The sequence below is a fragment of the Pieris napi genome, chromosome Z (assembly GCF_905475465.1).
Source record: "Pieris napi chromosome Z, ilPieNapi1.2, whole genome shotgun sequence".
In the NCBI taxonomy this organism is placed as follows: Eukaryota; Metazoa; Arthropoda; class Insecta; order Lepidoptera; family Pieridae; genus Pieris; species Pieris napi.
Window position 1 is genome coordinate 11,347,023 of NC_062259.1, and position 21,058 is coordinate 11,368,080.

The 21,058-nt window shown below is 34.0% G+C and overlaps 1 protein-coding gene across 1 annotated transcript in view; it reads left to right on the forward strand.

The window, feature by feature from the left end:
* Positions 1-2,166: 2,166 nt before the first annotated feature.
* LOC125062581 (glutamate receptor 1-like) overlaps positions 2,167-21,058 on the forward strand; it is a 98,555-nt gene continuing 79,663 nt past the window's right edge. The window contains exons 1-2 of the mRNA XM_047668590.1: positions 2,167-2,251; positions 16,831-16,977. Coding sequence (XP_047524546.1) covers positions 16,884-16,977 — 94 coding nt within the window. The 5' untranslated portion in view covers positions 2,167-2,251; positions 16,831-16,883. The remainder of the gene's footprint in view (positions 2,252-16,830; positions 16,978-21,058) is intronic.

The window sequence follows — 21,058 nt, forward strand, 5'->3', positions numbered from 1 at the left end:
CCGAAAATAAATAAGTATATAATATAATAAGAACAATCATCAACCAAGAATGATTGATTTAACAAAAATATCACTTTAAATTGGCTTCTATTTTCTAAAGTTGGTTGTTAAAGTAAAAAACGACGAATTTAATTATATAAATAATATAAAAATTATATGTTTAAATCATTAATGAAATGCTATAATATTTTATAAGAAAACAAAAGCGCATCGCTACAAAAACATCGCGATTTAGACAATTTAAGTCGTCTATATTCCAGATATAGAATGAATAAGCACCTGACAGAATACACCTCGGAGTACCAGTAATTAGTAGGTAGGAAACCATTGTTAATCATTCCATGAGTTAATGAGACGTAGGACAAGCCACTTACACGGTGTCGCATCGTGTGGCCTGGTAATTAGTTAAGTGACAAATTATTTGCGCAACTACAAGTGTGTCCAATATTAAATCAAATTTTTACTGAATTTTTGATGAACGCGATTGATACAAAAATCAAATAATACGACTATAGGAATTTGACGACTCATTGGTCTAGTGGTTAGTACCCCAGACTGCGAATCCATGGGTCCCGGGTTCGATCCCCGGCTGAGACGAACATCGATATGAACATTTGGTGTTGTGCTTAGGTCTTGGGTGTTTAAATATGTATTTATATGTCTATATTTCTATTATATGTATATCCGTTGCCTAGTACCCATAACACAAGTTTCACCAGCTTAGCATGGGACTCGGTCAATTGGTGTGAATTGTCTTAAAAAAAATACATAATACTTATATAATCATTGATAGCTATTTACATGTGACACGTGTAAATAATCGTTGAGGAAGTAAGCGTTACTTGAGCATATTGTAAACCCCGAGACACACTATAAAAATCCATCCGTATGATGATCGATGTCCGTAGTTTCACTACTAAGCGTTTAAAGGCGCCACCACTACGGTATGTAACCAGCTGCCCATCAAAAAAGTGCTTGCGTACAAAGTACACATGTCAGAAGGGAAACTTCTTTGACAAACTAATTTTTAAGTCTTGTTCATATTTATCAATCACATAGTAACAAATCTAAAGCCTTAGATTACTGAGGCTTAGAGGGAAGGGAAAAGGAAGATATCTTAGGAATTTAATTAGGTTAATTTTCAATAAAATATTAAGTGTCGAAAATTAAAACAAATAATATATATCTTTTTTCATTTATTTCTTCGATAATAAACCAATAATATCATCATCTCAATATCTATAATAAAACACATGGCATTTTAATTTACAATTCATCATTTGAGATTTCAATAAATTATTTTGCATAAAATATAAAATTCTGATATTTGATAAATTCTCGTTACGAAATTTTAATTTTAAAAATAGAATTTCTATAAGGTAATTCATCCTTCTAACTCTCTCTCAATCGGTCTCAATCGCCCTCTCCCTTTTCTTAGACAAAAACGTTGCACATCTTCGTGACGTTCCGTAAAAAAATTACCCCTAAAGAAGTTTGTGTTTGTTCAAAAGTGACTGCCAGTGATCACGAGCTGAGGTATCACTTAACATCTGGACTAAATCTGTTTGATTTTTTTTATTATACGAGTAGCCTAACACTGTGCGTTAAACGAAAAGTTAGAAAATATTATGAAAATTACTATAAAATCTTACAAGAAAATTCGCAACCAGCGTAATATTCTGGGAGTAATTACACTGTCAAAGATACACATCCTTTTAAATGCAATTAAGGCTTTTACTTACGACATCGTGGCGTTTAATTAAATTCATAAGCACTTACACTGATGTATAAAGATGTGGAGAGTGCAGCTTACTCAAATGGAGTACGTAATAACCTACTTGACAATATTGCCTATCTCAATTCCATAATCTTGTCTCTTAAATATTTTGCTACTAGATGGGTTAAATAACCCAATAAGATTTAATTATTTTTAAAAATACGAAAATCTGCGCCTCGTAACTCAAAAAATACTAATCGTTCCGCTGAGAATCGAACATACAATCAGTTTTTATTCCATTGAAACGTGGGGCTGGATCGGGGGTTGCGGTTTTTGAATGTCGTAACTTGTTATTTTGTTTGATTTTGAATGACCCTGCCTTTAATCACAAGGTAATTTTAAGTTCAACTATATACTATATTATTTACGCACAAAATAATTTACCGATATTACAATTGTTGATTTTTGTAGCCTAATTTGGTTTTATTGTTTCAGCTGCAAAAGTTTCCTATGGGAGCAATGCAATCACCTTGGGTAAGTTCTTAAATTATTAATATATATTATACATTAGTATAAGTAGTTGACGTTACTCTGACCCTGCATGGAAGCAGCAAAATCTATGGCTTTTAATTAAAAAATAATTTCAAATTTTAATCCAAATTCAAATATTTTAAATATTAACACGAAAATAATCCAGACTGCCATGATCACTTTATCGCATAATTAAACCAATAAGCCAAAATAGGACCATAAACTTCATGTCCTAAGGTTTTCATACTCATTTCCTACATTTCCAAGGTGAAAAATATTAACATGCGAAAACACAAGTTATAAATAATTAATTGATTTATTATAAATACTCGTAGAAAATATTTAAGGTAGCTCTTCATTCATTTTCATAGAAATTATAAGCTATTTGTTATTGTTCCTAACAATAGGAACATTTAGGTTTTGTTTTGAAATATTTGAATGTTTGGTAATATGCTGTAGAAATTAAATTAGTCGAGCAATGGGTCAGGCAAAATTTCACGCAGTTGAAGTCATAGACGCTTATTATATTAAAATACTAATAATATACAGACTAAACATGAGTTTGAATATCATATAGCCTTAAGCTAAAATTAATTATAATTTTTAATTTAATTAATTGCATTCTATTGCAATAAAAGTTCTGCCGTGCGATTCTGTTAATACGTGAGTTCACCTCGCACTAACAACGCTCCCTGTTAGGTACTCACGTAATTATTGGAATCTCATGGTATTCTGTTAAGCAATTTCACATTACGTCTTGACAAGCGGAGGGAGCTTGTAGTTTATTGTTGATCAGAATGCCAAATCGTAAAATGCTTCACGACTGATTTGAGCGCGACCGCCGCTCCAAAAACTGCTGTGCGTTTTCGAAAAGTGAGTTACAGAATCACAAGGCTGCTGTCTGCGAATTCTTCCGTGTTTGAAATTGTTAGTAATTTTATTGTACTTAAATACTTTATATTACCGTCTATCATATTAAAATATCCTAACGGCGGTCGTATTACACAAATCACCTGAGTTAATAAAGGATTCAGTTGCTAATTACGTGGTGAGCCACTTTCAGCAGCATCTTTTGTTTTGCAGCGTTAATGTAGACGTTGAACTTTCAGCCAGCTCAGGGTTTAATAATGACAGACTGTGCCCTCACAGAGGCGTAGAATTGAAAAAGTTTGAGTGTACATTTTCACTAGCACAAAGAAAACACGACCTGTCCTTATATTTTTCGCTTGTTTTCCTTACAGTGGAAAAAGTATTCTTTTGACGTTGTTACCTTTTTCAAATCAAACGATTACAAACGTTTTGAATCTTATTGCGATTGGTAGTAATTGTATATGTTCTGCAAGTCTTTGCAATATGATCCAGAGAAGCCGACAGCTCGCGGGGATTTTCACTATCTACGTAATTCGTATTTGGCCCAGAAAAGCTATATAAAAATCATTATATTATTATTTAATCAAAACGCTTACGATATGTCTAAGAGAAATGTAAAGTTTGGTTAAGCAATTCTCAAAGGTTGTCCTGCGTGCCTTTGGCTTTGCAATTAACTTGTTCGCACGGTGACGGAAAACTTAGTAGGAAAACTATTACGACCAGACAGAAATCGAAGACAGTACAACGGCCAAAGTGATTAGCCTTTTAACTGAATTTTAAGGGAAAATTATGAACTAGTCTAGTTTACTTGACTTAAAGTATTTATACAACTATCAAGTATGAAATGTTTCTTTAATCGGCAGCTCACGTCTGAGCGCCGTGGTCAACTAGAAAGCATCTGGAGCGGATATCTCTTATACAGTCTTACTTGACAGGGTACAGTTTTGAGGGCGATGAGTCTTTCACTTGATCGGTCCATCCGGTTGGTGAACGACCACGTGATCGCCTTCTGTGTTGGTTTGAAATACGAAATTCTAACTTATTCATATATATATTAATTAGTAAAATGCAATGTGGTACAACTGCCAGTCCTCTTCCAAGTTACCTGTTTTTGGAACGAAGTTCCTTATCGCGCGTTGTGAAAGGGGGCTAGACGGAAAAAAATCTTACGAAAAGTTGTCACGACACTTTTTTGCTATTTGCTATTGTAATACACCGGTTCTCGTCCGATCACCGAAGTTAAGCAACGTCGGGCGAGGTCAGTACTTGGATGGGTGACCGCCTGGGAACATTTCGTGATGTTGGCTTTTTTTTTCGTCGTAAGATTGGTGTCGAGAAAATCTATCATACTGTTATGAAACCAATTAACATATAAACTAAACGAAAGGAATTTCGTTCCATCCGGGTGTCCATTGACACCTCTAAAGTTTTTTTTTTAATTAGTGAGGAAGTATAACGATGAGGTATACATAAAATTAGCAACAAACGAAGCCTGTGAACATTTCACAATTACATCTAAACGTAATATTCGTGTAATCCCAAATTTTGTGAGATAAAATGCCAGCGGTTTGCTTATTTTACGCTCAGTTTAGTTATAAATGTTTATGGTTGTCTACACTAATTCGATATTAGAATTTTGAGTATTATAATTTTAATATATGTTACGAAGAGGATGTGGTAACTTTTTTACCTTAAACACGTAAGGTACAGCTTTAATGTAACCATAAAGCGATACACAATTTTTAGTATTAAGAAATTTAATAGGTTTTTATAAAAGTAATTTTATACTTGATTGATGTCAATATTTAGTAGTTATATAAACGTTGAATAAATATTAGTTATAATAATTTGGGACTCAGTGATATCCTCCACGAAAATATATGATTGAAAAAAAAAAATAAGTCAGTGAGACACCTTTTTGTGTTTCATAATTACCCTTTCGTTCGGAATGGAATTCAGGGCCATCGGTTTTTTTTACTATATTTTGAGACTTTTATCCAAATTCAATTTGTCTCCCATATTTATTTAAATATAAATACAGTGTAAACTCTTTATAACACCATTCGTCATCACCAGACATTCTCTATAACGTAAAAACAACATAAATTTGTTTGGTATAACACAGAACACATACATTAATACACTTTTATAACGCAACAGCCATTCTCTATTACGAAGAAATATTTTCATATTTAGACATCAACAATATACTTAAGTGTAATTGTTTTTATAATCAGCTTACAAAACTAACCTTTTGAGGTGCCGAAATTTCTAAGAAAGACACCTGAGGTCATAAACAGCCGTCTCGCCTTTGTAATTGTTAATTGCATTAACACGTGTGCCATTATTCGAAAACAAACTTTGAAACTGTCAAGATGGCCAGACAAAATACCCTTAAAAATACAAAACAAGTATTGGTATAGCAAAACACGTCAGGCAAAGTTAACAGAATATATGTGGTTAGAATAATTTACCTATTGATAGTAATAAAATTAGAAATTATTGTAATTGGTTAAATTTGTTTTTTTTTCTCTTCAGTCCGTATAACGAAAACTCTCTATAACGCAAAAAAATACCCTGTCTCTTGAAATTCGGTATAAAGAGTTTACATTGTATACTTTAGTGTTATTACAGTTTATTAACGTGAGTAAACTTATAGCCATGTGCAGTCTAATAAATTATAAAAGTTTTCTTCGGGACTTAATAAAAATAAATTGCTGGTCTAGTCCTAGAAGACTCAGTCATGACATGAATAGCCATTTTATATTTTTCTCTTCGCTTTGCTTTTTTATACTTATCAAGCTGATATTGTGAAATAAATATTTAGGCGTAGATTTTTTTCTTACAGATATGATTTTAATGTATTTGGGTGTTCTTGTTGAATACAGGCATTTCATACTCAAACTAAAAATAACTTAAATAACTAACTACACTTACGAACGTCAACAGAAACGATGTTAAATTGGTTCTTAATTTACATTTACTACAGTTCGCAAGTCAAGGACGTAAAGCGGGCAAGAAGAACTGGCAAGGAACCACACTTTTTAATCGTCAATCGCCTTTTGAGTCAAACAAATTGTTTGTAACGCAGAACAGCCATATTTATTGAACTGGAGCAAATCAATTTCATGGATTAGAATCGTTTAAATAATCGTCAAATTTATAAAAAGCCTTATTGATTAATTTACGTTTAACGAGAATTTGAATTTACTTAGTGATAATTCTCTTATTTCGCTTGGGAGTTTGTTGTAAAAACTAATGGTATTTCCAAATAAGTAGTAGCTTATCTTCTGAATTATAAGTTTCCACTAACATTTTATGCACAGCAACATAAATATTTGGGACTTTACCGTCTTACTTTAGATTTGTCATATTCCAAGTGTCTATGCTTAAAGTAACTTTATACCTGGGGATTCTTCGCACCCCTGTCCCATCCAAAGGTGCCAGGAACTCGGGACCGTGATTTTATTAGACGTTTTCACGATTGCTAATTACTAGTGTACCTGCACCATGTAATGCGCCATAATCGCTACCACTCCTTTAATCACTACATAGTCTAAAATAAAGTCGCTTTCTCTGTCCCTATGTATGCTTAAATAGAGTGATTGAAGAGGAAGGTTTTTATGTATAACTAGACCCGACAGACGTTGTCCTGTCTTAACTATGAATATTGATTTCAAATTGGTATAATTAATTAAAAAATATTTCTGAAACAAAGTGTTTATTATTCTAATGCTTTATGTTATACAACATTCTTTGTTTGTTTTTCTGGCTCGCATATTATTATATTATCAATATAATAACTCCGATCGAAGCATTTATTTTAAACGATATTCATTTTTCTTACATCGTCTTTGACGATATTTGCAGCACGCATTCTGTCAATGTTATGTCAAACGCCATAAGGTTACATCAAAAAGTTCGAATTGTATGGTGGTTAAGTATTCTTAAATTTTCTAATTTTCCGCGTAATTTTTTTCTTTTTTTCTTTTATAAGAACCTAAATCGGTCGAGCCGTTTTCATGTGATGTCGTGACAACGGAAAACGGGTTTCATTCATATATATATATATAGATAACATCCATCAAATATGGACGGAGCTGTTGTTTTTGAGGTTTCTAATGTGATGTCGTAAATCGTAAATAATTATGTTTTCTTCGCTTACATTGTGAACCCTACGAGATTCATCAAAATAATGTACTAAGTATTGTATATTATTGCATCTGTGCGAAGCCGGGGCGGGTCGCTAGTTGTTTATAATGTTTAAAATCTAGGGTAAACGGTACTGTGTAGGTAGAAGGTAAAAATCATGGCTTAGTAACCTTACGGTTTGGACAGATAATGCGACTGCGGAAGAGTTGCTGCATCTGGCACAGAAGAAGACTCTCCACGGGACTGACGGCCAATCTCCATTAATCAGAGGCACCACACTATAATTTTGCTCCGAAGAAGAATATAAATTTAACGTTACTGATTAATTTAAATTAATTTTATTTTAATTAATAATAATAATAGTATGCGTCAAAAGATTAATTTTACTGGACAAAATTTACCTTAATCAATGAAATTATCGGAACCATTGCGTGCCATATTGGAGTATTAAAAGAACAGAAAAATCAACAGCAAAGTCATTCTGCAATATTTAATAACCTGTAAAATTAGATTTAGTCTCGTAAGTTTCCAAGATATTATTTAACATAGTCACGCGTCAGCTGCTACTGCGACATCACTTGTCATTAGCGCTCTTCTCCACGCTTGTCGCATTACAGAACAAATTTGTATAAAATTACATTATAAGAATAAAATTTGTTGCGTTTCATTGACGTTCATTTTATGTATGTTATAAAATGATTTGCCAAAGCCCACCATGGGAGTATTTTGATATATATACCTATATAAAAACACAAAAAAAAACACGTTACATAAAACTAACAGCAAACAATACGCATGCCACTTGACTGCAATAGTAATTCAATATTGAGTTTAAACTACGTATTTTCAAGCTTGCAACAGCGTTATAATGGATGTTGAACGAACTTGGATATTATATACTATATTTAATTGAATTAATAAAAGAAGGAAGATCTATTTTTTTATTACGGTATTATTATCTATTTTTTCTTTGGTATGGAATGCTACTTGTGTGGACACGTTTGCCTCGTCTCACGTCCCTAGCACAAGCAAAAAAGCTAGGGCGGCCGCAGAGCAGGCGGAAAATAAATAAACGGCTCAAATTTAACTGTCTTTCCTCCAACTTGAATTTTGTTCCCTTTGGAGTAGAGACCGTCGTTCAAGTGCACTAGTAAATAGTACCGGTGACCCCAGAGCTGGTGCTTTCCTGGCTCAACGAATAAGTATCGCAATACACCGAGGAAATGCTACCAGCGTTAAAGGTACACTACCACAGGGAAAATTGTTAATGCTGTATATTCGATTGTTATGTTTACTAAAAAAAACATTATGTTTATTTACTACCAGCGAGCGGAAGCATCGGCTAAGAGCCGACCTCAGTGTACAGAATCCTGCGTTCGAGGCGCGGCTGTGAATTCGATTCTTCTATTTAAAATCATTAAAGTCAATTAGTTGCTCAATATATTAGAAACAGGAAGGCATAGGCATAGTTTTTGGCATTCTTCCTTGTAAGCCAAAAATTTTACGACTGAAAAGAAAGGCTATTTTATTCTTTATGGGCAAATATTTTATTTATTTATTCTAATCTTACAACCACTTAATACAATATAAAATTTAATTATATAGCAATAAAACTAAAAGCATTATATAACATAAACAAAACAAGAAAACGTTTAGGTTTTAATCTTATTATAACAAATTATAAATTATGCAAGCCTCATCAGAATGAACCTATACACCTCATTGGTTTTCGATAGAAAAATTCAAACGCAGGAATTTCTACTCTGCGGTCGGTTCTTAGCAATTAACTAACACTGCTCATATGCAAAACCAAGTTTGATATAAATTAATTATATCAATATATCTGTTATTTTATAGTGAAGCTTTATAAAGACGGCTTACAACGCATTTGTCAATCAAAATTACGCGTATCACAGCCCGTGTTATTAATGAATATTATGTAGCTGCAACAAGAGATTACCACGCCTTTGGCATAATTTTACTCCTGGATTTCAACCAACCTTATGCCAACGCCCATGTAGGTTTGTAGCAACCTATGCCTTGCGATTCTGTAACTCACTTTTCGAACTCTCACAGCGGTTTTCGCAGCGGCGGTCGCGCTCAAATCAGTCGTAAAGCAGTCATTTAACGATTTGGCATTCTCATAAACAATAAACTAGAAGCTCCCTCCTTATCAGAATGCAATGCATATGATGTTGTTAGTTAATTATTGAAAAAAATATGTTATAAAATATGTATAATACATATGATGTTGTTAGTTAATTATTGAAAAAAATATGTTATAAAATGTATCAAGGTTATAGTAACGGGAAATTCTAAACTGAAATGGGTGCTGAAGTGAAGTTGCATTAATGAAAGTTAACCAAACAATTTATTTTCTGAATATATATTTTAATCTATCGCTTTAAGTAAATACAAAATTGTTAAAATCATGGCTATCAAGCTACAAACTTTGGTGTGAGCTCGGTTTCATATCGGTATCTGTTTGATGTTCGATGTTTTTCTATCTCTAAATTGTTGGGTCTAAGGCAAGCCGGCTTCCTCGCGATGTTTTCCTTTAACGCACGCGTATTAAATGCTTGCATAAAATGAAAACTTCATTGTTGCAGTCTTCATCTATTTCACAGATGAGAGACGCTCGACCAGGCACACAATTCGAATCGAATAATTACATAATGTATTCATAATTTACATCAAAATTGTATCATTGTTTTAAAATATCACAATGCACACAAATAATCTATTATATGAAATTATCCTGCGCTTGGAGCGCTGAAACCTTTCACAAACTGAGCTGAAATTGAAATGAATTAAGTAGGTACTATTTGTTGTTTGCAGTATGATAATACGACAGTATTTAAAAAAAAACTTTTATTTTACATTGTAAGAAATTAATTTAACTTTATTTCACCACAAAAATCAATCCGATTAAATTAAATATAATAACTAATATAAATACGTTATATATAAAGCATTTTTCTATATCTAATCTTCCATCTTTCAATTCGATGCGACTCTCATATATGAGGTAGTTTCGAGTTCCGTCTGTGCACCAATGAACTTTCTATCTGTGTGCCCTGCTAAATCTAGTCCAATTAAACCCCAAGAAGACACAAGTTTCCGCGTTTTTCGCAAAAAAAAACACCATTTGCCGCTACTTCTCTCATCGAAGACACACTCCCTAAAGGCACAACCAGCATCGGAATACTGGGCGTTGACATTATCGAACGTCGTTCAGTTACGCAGTCATTAAGAAGAAGAAGCTTGGTATGCTCAGCAAGGCAACAGGGTACTTAACTCTGCGCCATTGCATGCATCTGTATAAAGCGCAAATTAGGCCCAACATATCAGCTCATTTCCACTTGACCATATTCAACAAAGAGCAGTTCGAACCGTCGACGACCAATCTATTTCCAAGCGGGTTGATCCCTTAGCGTTGCGTAGATATGCGCGTGCTCTCCGCATCTACCGGTGAGAGGTGAGTTTCATCATCGGATGTCGAGGCTGAATACGAAATTAAACCCTATGCCTACCCTATCACCTCGACTGCCGTCGTTCCACAACTGAGCGGTATTTAATGCAATTTTTGCCGGGTATCATCACTATGTGAAGCCAGCTACCCACTGAAGTATTTCCGAACGAATTCAACTTTAAAAGAGCATACCAATTCTTAAAAAGCACCAACGCAAGACTCTGCAAATTGAGAGAGTCCAAGGACGGCGGTTCCACTTAACATCAGGTGTCCTGCCCTGAAAACACCTTGAGGAAAGCGGCACGTGTTAAATCAAAAAAATTATAAATGTGTAAGCACCTACTCGTACTGGTATATGAAATAAAAATGATCAAGAGATGGTTGCCATCTGAAGCTAAGATATATACGTAGCGTTGTATCGCCACTTGATTATCATGCTCCACGATAGTATAAGCCACGTCCTTTTAAATTAATATAGACTTCTGTGACGATACTCTTCTATTGCTAATTTATTACATTAACTTTATTAAAAGTAAAACAAAGAGAATTTAATTTTTCATTAAATGGCAGGCGAGTCGACTTAAAACAGGAACATAAACAATCATATAATTGAAATATTATATTCAAGTGTGTACTTTCCGTAGATTCGACGTCGCCACCCTGACGTACGCCTCGCATTTATTTGCACGACTTAGATTAATATCAAGTCATTCCAGACACATTTGGGGATGTTCAATCATAGTTACATTTCTGTATTGTTCGCAAGAGCTAATCATCGCCGTGTTGACAAAGGACTGTAGTGCAAGCAGATATGCCTGTGTACTACACCCCGATATGCGTTTCAATTAGGACTTGAAATCTATTATTAAACCTGTTCCCACACAAATTGGATCATGACAGTCGTACGATGATCATCAATGCTGCCTACAATTATTAAATTAACGATCTACACGTTCTTTACGTAAAACAGTTGGATAATAACACCCTAATTCTTACACACGTGGAACGTCCGGAAGTATAATCCATGGCGGCGGTATCACTTAATATCAGATGTGCCTTTAAATCAAGCGCACAATTAACACTTACGGTATGGTGTAGGTAAACATTTTTAGAAAACGATTTTATTGAGTGTCAGTCTCAATAAAATAGAAAGAGTAAGTAAAGTAAAATAGAAAATATCTGTTTCAGTCAAATACAAAACATTTTGTTACCAAATTGTAAAGCTCTATCGTTAGTGGATAGATATATTTCGTTTTTAACAACTGAACTTGAACTGAATCAATGTAAAAAATTAAAAATTCCTCGCTAAAATCGTATTGTGTTTCACTAACACATTTGCTAACTGGCTGCTTTACACCATAAATACAATAAGTGATGTACCATTCGTCTTAAAAGTCCATTAAAAAATAACCATAATTCAACAAATAATACAACACAGCGGATACATAACACTCACTATCTTTTTTCCCAATAGGCTTAAATAAAATATACCGATTTATTGACGTGCGTAAACGCTTAATTCAGTTTGTCGGTGAAAAAAAAATATAATTCATCAGAAATAAATAAATGAGATTTTTATATGGTAATGTCAAGTGTCATACGTCAAATCAATGAACGACATCTGACTACCGCTGCTGAGATTTTGTGATTATCTTATTAAAAACAATAACTAACCTTAAAATATATTATTAAAAGGAGTCCCTTTAGGCAAGGTTCCGAAGATCCTGGCAGCGTTCCCCCATTGAATAGCTAGACTAATTCTTTGTCCGACGTAGCTGCCATCTCTTCGGTCTCCTGTGATGTCGACTAACCTTTTTGCTATTTCCTTAAAAAGCATTATAGCGCTAGGACCCCACGGACCAAGGGTTTCGACACCGAGTGACACCCGACACAAAATCATATTCGGAGCCTAGACCCCAGTATTATTCAGCTTTTTCAGCCGCATCACAAGCAGCACCAACTCTGTTGTTGGTTCAAATATGACAAACAATTATATATGGTATTTGCTTAATTTATTTGTTACATTTTGAAGTTGATATATAATCGATATGAAATAGTTAACCGTGATAAATATGGTACAATAAATATCCCACAATTATTACATACTAAGGGAAAACTAATAGCTGCGTCATGAGCATATCCAATAATCAAATACTGATGCCAATTTGTTCCCAATATTGGTATAGTGTTATTAACTAATTATTATTGATATTATCTATTGTGTACAAATAATTACCCACACATTATATATAATGTGCTTAACAGTATTATGAATAGAGGTTTAATATGCACTTAGCCAACGCGGACCATTTTTTATGTATACGTTGAGTGTGGTGGCTTAAGTGATCGGTAACTTTTCACGAACCACTGTATAAATCTTATATATAAAAATGAAACCCATTTTCCGTTGTCACGACATAACATGAAAACGGCTTGACCGATTTGTCTGATTCTTTTTTTATAATATTCCTTGATGTACGAAAATAGTTCTTACGGAGAGAAAAATAAAAAAAAATTGAGTGAAAAAGTCTAAAAACAACACTTTTCTATATTCCCATACAAAATATTCGTAATAATATTTAAAGGCAATTTGAACTTTAATACCATATCATACAGTTCAAGTGTTAGTGGAGGGGTTCCGGGTAGGTAAATTTTTATTTTTTGACATAATGTATTTGTTGTATTATCAACTTTCTTTTTTTATCTTACTAGCTAGACCGGTGTCCCGAATAGCAGAATAAGTATTTAAAAAATAAACAATGGACTGTTAGGCGGTACGATGTTCGCCAGGCCAGCTAGTTCTTGATAAAATGCATATTTATGAAAATTTTAAATTGCGTGACTGGATCAGATTGATTAAACCATTGATTCCGAAGAGGAGTATCAGGTGGAGTTCAATAAAATATAAAACATGCCCATTGCCCATATTTTCATTTTGAAACAAAAAATAGTATTTCTCCGACAGCACATTTGAATCAATTTACACGGAAGCTCCGAAAAAGACGTTTCATAAAAAAAACATCTTGAAGGGCAAAATCTTCCTTACTTTGGCTTTGACCTATTTCCGCCTACGTGTAAATCCTATTTTTCAATAACACACATATAACAACCGAAAATCTTGTCTCTAATGTGTCATATTCAACGCCACTCGTACAAAAATGATCTTAATTTTCCTCCTTTGATCCAAGCGGGATCAAAGAACTTTATGATATGAGTTGTCTTCTGTTATAACACTAATATTTTTTATATAAGTATCGAGTTGAATTTTAATGTGTCAATAATAATAATAATTTATTTGTAATGTTTTTGTACAAATGTTATGGTGGTACAGTCAAAAGTCTTCGCATATTCTGCCACACATAATGGCGTGCAAATTTGTCTTAAAAGGAATTTTACATACAAGTTATATATATTATGAGTCATATCAATTTGTCAATTCTTATATATTTTTTTACTAAAACATTGTTCAGGAGCTGATGGTGACTTACCCCCGAACCCAATAATCAATCCACAATCTCAGATTGTCTTCAATCAGACCGTGACAGTAGATCGATCTCCTATCTGCATCCCAATAACCAAACCCTACGAAGACAATCCATTTTAGGCGACGGATAAAATGCTCTTTGTCGTTCCATTTTACCGAGTTTTCACTCATATTTGATAATCAATGTAAACCAAATAAAGTAAATAAAACCGTACAAATAACATTAAAATATACATGTGTATGTTTAAAACATAACAAACAGTTTTTTTAATTGTTTAAAATAACTGGTGTAAGTTAAAATCTGTTAAAATACTTAACTGTTGAAATCGACCTTTCGTCAACTGTGATTTTCATACAAGGTCTATCCACAGACACCGATCCGACCTCCCATGGATAGCTTGTATCGACAGATGGCTATTACAATCCGTCGAATGGTTATTGTTTCAAAATTTGGATTACTATCTCAGATGGTGGATTATTGATTCAGATAGGTTATTGGGTTCGGGCGATAGAGAATATAAAGAATCGTGTACAATAAATATTATATCGTAGTTCTACGATACGGATACGGGAAATGCGTATGATATCGAGGGCACACATTGGTAAATAAATTTTATAACATGTTTCTGTCTTCTAATTATTTGTGTGTGGCCAAATATTTCGTATATTTCTATATCAATTTAAATAATGACTCAAATAACCCTTAACTTAGTAAGATTAATAACGTGAAAACGATATAATATGTAGTGTTATTAAAACACCTCTTCAGGCCCTAAGTCAAGTATGAATATCGATTACCTTTATTATGACAAACACCACGAATCTAAAAAACGTTAACATGGTCGGATGTGTCACCGGGTGCCCCTTTGTACTGATCTGGCCCAAGGCTTTGTTCCCTCCTTTAATGTGCCTCGTAGGATCTAAGCGAAAATAGAGCAATCTTTGTTGTTGGGAAACCCAAAGGGATTTGGGTTTGTTCAGGATTAGCGATGACGTCAATGTTATCATTTGTTTTCTTACAATGGTTCATTATAAGGTTTTAAGGTATTTATTATCTGAATGGGGTGTATATGTTAACGTAAAATTGTAAAAACCGTTAGATTGTAATCTATCGGTTATCGGTTATCGGTATTCGGTAGATTGTACTACACTAACTTAGTTATCATTCAAAGTTCTTTGGTCAATTACAGATTAATTTTACTTCCCAACAATTTCATATAACTACCGAATAATAATACGTTAAATTGCAAGCAGTATGTTGAGTTGACAATCGTTCGACAGTTTACAATCTCGCGAGATAGATTACAATCTAACGGTTTTTACAATTTTACGGTGACATATATTTACCCAATAGTGAAGAGTATAATTGAAACTCCTGACTTAGCGCTAATTTTGACCAGTAGGTCAATATCGCTACATTAAACACATAAATTTTACACGAAGCAAAAATATATTTGTTTAGGCAGCGTACATTAACAAATACTGCTTTTAAACAGATTATTACAATAATGATGCTCCATTCCAATTTCACTCATTACTGTAGTTTGTGTGGAATTAATGGAAAATTGGATTACTAATAACTTACGACTATATGTTCGGGATAGATTTACCAAATATAATACAGTTCACTAAAAGGGGATTATAATTAAATTAACGAGTTTTAAACGTAATTAATTAAATACTAGATATGCGTACTAATACGTAGCCAGCAACGCACTTTCAGTCTCCAAAATCTTAGCGCCCGTTTGCCCCTTGTCTTATAAGAAAAATAACGATCTCAGTATTCACCGTGTTTTGGATGATCCTGTGACATTGTATCTAAAGCAGTGGTACCCAACCTCTTTGTGCCACCACCTTAGCCTTTCTAAAATTCTTATTTTTCCCTTAAGAAACTCTTACTCACTCTCTTGTTAAATAATGGGTTAGTAGGACACAGTAAGTAATTTTTCAAAACATATAATGAAAAACATTCAAATTCCAAACAATTTTAAGAAATTTTCGAACCGGGGGGCAATTTGATTGTTAAGGAGGGTTAACAATCCAATTGCCCCCCTGTGGGGAGTGGGCCCCACGTTGGGATACACTGATCCAAAGAGCCTCATATCACCAACTTTCCTCGTGTAAAGCATTTTACTAAACTCTCACGCTTAGTTGGAGCACGTTCCTGGACTCCAACTTACTATTAAAAACATCTCTCATGAGATTCTTCTTAAATGAAGTTCTCCTGCCGTGTCGTTTCGTGTTCTTGAGCAAATCACGTGTATCGTCGATTCTCCGTTTATTTATTTAACCTTAATAAGTAATAAGAGCATCAGTCCTTCAAAAAATATTATTTATTACAAATCACGTAAATAAGTGGCTTAATTACAAGAGGTACGTATTGATCACCCATATATCCCGTTAGGAATCTTGGACAGTGAGATTTCAGTTTGTATTTCTTAAGGACCTACGCCTGGTCGACTACCACATAGCTGGCTCTTTTCTCAGACGAAATTAGTATCTCAATTTAGCTGCTATTAAAACCTTTGCCCGTTAGAAACATTCCTAATTTAGTCATAGTTTTCATTAACAATTCAGCTTTCAAAAATATCAATTTTACTACAGGAATTATCTTCGACAAGGACTCCAACGAAGTTCAGGAAGCATTAAAAACTGCAATGGATATGAGCAAGGACAGGAAGACAGCGGTGGAGTTTCAAATCTACATTAACATCATCGATACAGCTGATGTCTTCAAACTTTCTAGACTGAGTGAGTACTAATAGAGTTATCATAAAATAAGAAACTCCCATTACTCCCTGCCCTGCGATTCTGTTACTCACTTTTCGAACTCACACAGCGGTTTTCGCATCGGCGGTCACTCTCAAATCAGTCGTGAAGCAGTCTCGAAAAGTGAGTTACAGAATCGCAGGGCTGGCCTCGGATATATACCGCCAGTCACTTACCCACTTGAAAGGGGAACTCTGCCGATGCATCTGCATGTTTGTGTGACTAAATTTTATACCTTCACCATTATAGGATCAAAAAAAGAGTGTGCGTGTAACCTTTACGCGCGATTGAAGTAAAACTTCTTTGGCGTTGACGGTATATATCACTGAAATGATTAAATTTTAACTTTAATAATAAAAATATAATATCATATTATAATTTAATTATATTTATTATTCATGTGCTTTACAAAGATTATTCAAATACGGATATTCTATCAATGATATGTTGCTGCATCAACCTGCAGCTTCGTAACACCATCAGACGTCGAGGTAGACTACAAAATTCAATCCGTATCACCTCGACGTCGGTCGTTCGACAACTAAACGTTTTTAACGCACTTTTTGACGCGAACCACCTTAATGTGGAACCAGCTGCTCACTTTAATTTTTTCAAACCAATTCAAAGACCCTAAGTCCTTCAAGAAAAGAGCGTACGGACCGGTATACCATAAAGAGCCGGTAACGCACTCGCGAACCCTCTGCCAATATTCAATACCTGTGGTATAACCTAACGTCAGTTGTGCCTCCTGTCCCTTTGCTTCTGTTCTATAGAAAAAATAACGTAATCATAGTTTTAAACACACAACTTCAACATTTGTTTCTGAATCGAATTGTATTTTCGAATCTGTAATCTAATATTATTGGATTGACGGCTCATTGGTCAAGTGGTTAGTACCCCTGACTGCGAATACATGGGTCCCGGGTTCGATCCCCGGCTGAGACGAACATCGATGTGATGAGCATTTGGTGTTGTGCTTAGGTGTTGGGTGTTTAAATATGTATTTATATGTATATCTATCCATAATATGTATGTAAATCCGTTGCCTACTACCCATAACACAAGCTTCACCAGCTTAGCATGGGACTAGCTCAATTGGTGTAAATTGTACAATCATAAAAAAATGTCAGTTTTTTTAATGGCTCTGGCACGATTTGTGCATTAGCCAGCGTCAAGATCAGGATTTTTTATAATTCGTGCGTGCTTGTCTTTAGAAATTCGACTGTGTCCTCCATGTACGGTTTAAGCACTCGCCCGGTACCGCACAGCCCTCCCAAAGGCCGAGAACAAATTTAAATTAAATCAAAACTTGACCTCAAACTGGGAATCGAACCCGGTACCCCTCACCTAGCTGCCACTTAATAAGACCGCTAGGCTATGAGGCCCCCAATTGTCGGTTATAGATTTGAAAAAATATATTTCATCTCATATATATTTTTTTATATAAAGAAGCTTACCACAGAAGCACATCGTCAAACAGTCAGACAGTCTCAAAGTCTTTAAATTTTAGTCTTGCCTAAATACTTAGAAAATGTATGTTTCTTGATTAATTTAACAATAAAACTTTTCTAAAATAGATCCTCAAAGAAGCAATATAAGTTGACCTCTTCTTCTTAAAACCCTATGTTCGCGTTTTCATACTAGCTCGTAATCCAATAATATTGTAATAAAATTCGCCTTTAGTCATATTGCACAGCTCGCGTTTAACATTTTTCATTTAACAGAAAATAAAATTAATCTCAGTACAATAAAAGCGCTTGTGTAAATTTGATAGTTATGCGTCGTTTTAAAATAAAGAGTTGGAATGCGGATTGCAAAGTAAAACGCTTTGTAAGGCGAAAAATAATAGAGTAAGAAGTATATTTAAATAGCTTTTATCAACGGGAGACCTGATCTAGGTGAGAAAATGAGAAATTTACAAGCATACTGCATATATCATCTTTTTGGAAATAAATATTTTTAGAAAAAATCGTAACGTAATTAGAGATGGGGACGCATGATCTAGCGCCCCACCTAATAATTTATCTAGTTACAGCATGTACGCCAAACTTAAAAATTTGATTAAAAGTCAGTCTCAGTCTCCCCAAAGCTGTCACAATTATATGCAGTTCTGGTGCAGAACTGAGGTCTATTGGCGGAGAATAATTTGTGAACTCTGTGAGGAAACTATTATTTTATGTATGCCACTTAATAAATAACACACATTATTAGTAACAAAAAATATCCAGAAATAGCTCATTTATTTACCAAAACTAAATGAAATGAACTTAAAAGTAATTTACGTCAAAAACTTTGCATTGTATTATTGAATTTTGCTCTCAAGTTTGGTGAACTGTTATTAATCTCTCGCTAAGACTTTTGCCGATACTCAGGCCAGGGATGATCTTTTAACCCTTATTTATAAAGACAATAGAACATAACATTGACAAAAGAAATATCAATTTATTTCGTAATGCATAAATACGACAGGAAGATTGCAAGGATAAACTGTTCCGTGAGATAAAATAATTATAATCCACTAGCTTCCACCTAAATTTTGGCTCTTTGGTGCTTTGTGACCTCTACTACCTACATTATGCCTTACTGAAAACCATAAAAAATCAGGGTTTGTTTCATATCATATCATTCATATCCTTCTGGTGATCCGAAGTGGTGGAGGCCTGATGACCTGTAACACAGGTACTCTTACCTTTAGCAGGCATCAGTCTCACACAAACTAGCTTTTACCCTAAACAGAAGTAAGACAGTTATTTATTTATAATAGTATATAACTGTCACTTGTATGTCCTAAGTTTTTGTGAGAAATAAATAAAGATTATTATTATTATATAACAGTTTGTTTTGGGTCGAAAATTTTCAATGAACAAGAATACTGCGGTATAAATGACAATGTAAAATTTTACACATAGTCAGGTCTTATTCACTTTAGAAGCGTAGTGTCCCTCACTAATGTTGATAACATGATAGGTACTAATTGTTTTAAGACCACAAAGGAAAAGAATGTCCAATATCGTTTATTTATCTCTTGTAAAGACAAGCGGAACATTTTCTAATAAATTGTCCAGCAATAAATATCTAGACGTTGCAGATATTTGTTTCTAGTTTATTAAAAACGTGTAATTTGTAATGGGGACGGGATTAGATAAATTTTCCTTTGTAAAAATTGGTATTTACACTGATACAATTTCCTTAATCTTGTATATTTTTATGTCAACTAGTTGTATACAAGGGCATGTTGGTTTAAGCGTGCGACACACAACTGAAGTCTTACATTCGAATCACAGCTGTGCATCTCTTGATGTTTATTTCAATTAACTCTTGCTCCTACAGTGAAGGCAAACATTGTCAGGCACAGAAGGCTGTGAATATTATCACCAAAGCCTGTATCGACAGTCAATCGGTTTATAGCATCCAAGAATTGATAGCACTACGTACATTACGAAACTCGATCAGCGGGCAAAGACACAATTTTGTTTACAATTACATTGCCTGACACAATCCTACTATATTGCGTATTGATACATACCTATTTTTGTTCATTACTGTGTAACGCGCCGAACTACTTAATCACGAATTTCGTTTTCTATTTATACATATATATTTTATACCCTCAAATGTATGAGTACTGCGTCATTTTAGACGTCGTAATATACACTCAATTTCGAATACTCATATTTATTACATGAGTATTCGAAATTTTACGATCATATGCACATCCTTGATGCATCCTTAGCACTCGAATTGTGCCTTAAATGAACGGTCGTGGTGAACCTACGCTACATAATTGTGGGTAAAGCTTAAGCTAGTATCAGGTACATTTATAAAGCTTTTAGTGATAATTATGCCTGCACAGTATTATATAATATGTCCATTCTGCGACAGCATTCTCTCCATCGTTTGTGACATTAAGTCGTAAATGTAAACTGCCCTTTCCTTCATATTATATCCGTTTATAGCTTTAAAAGTATTTTTTATGTGAAAATGCAAATGGTAAAACGTGTGAAAAGAAGTAAGTAAGTATTAAGCTTATATTACACTAATATATATTTGCATTATTTTTAGT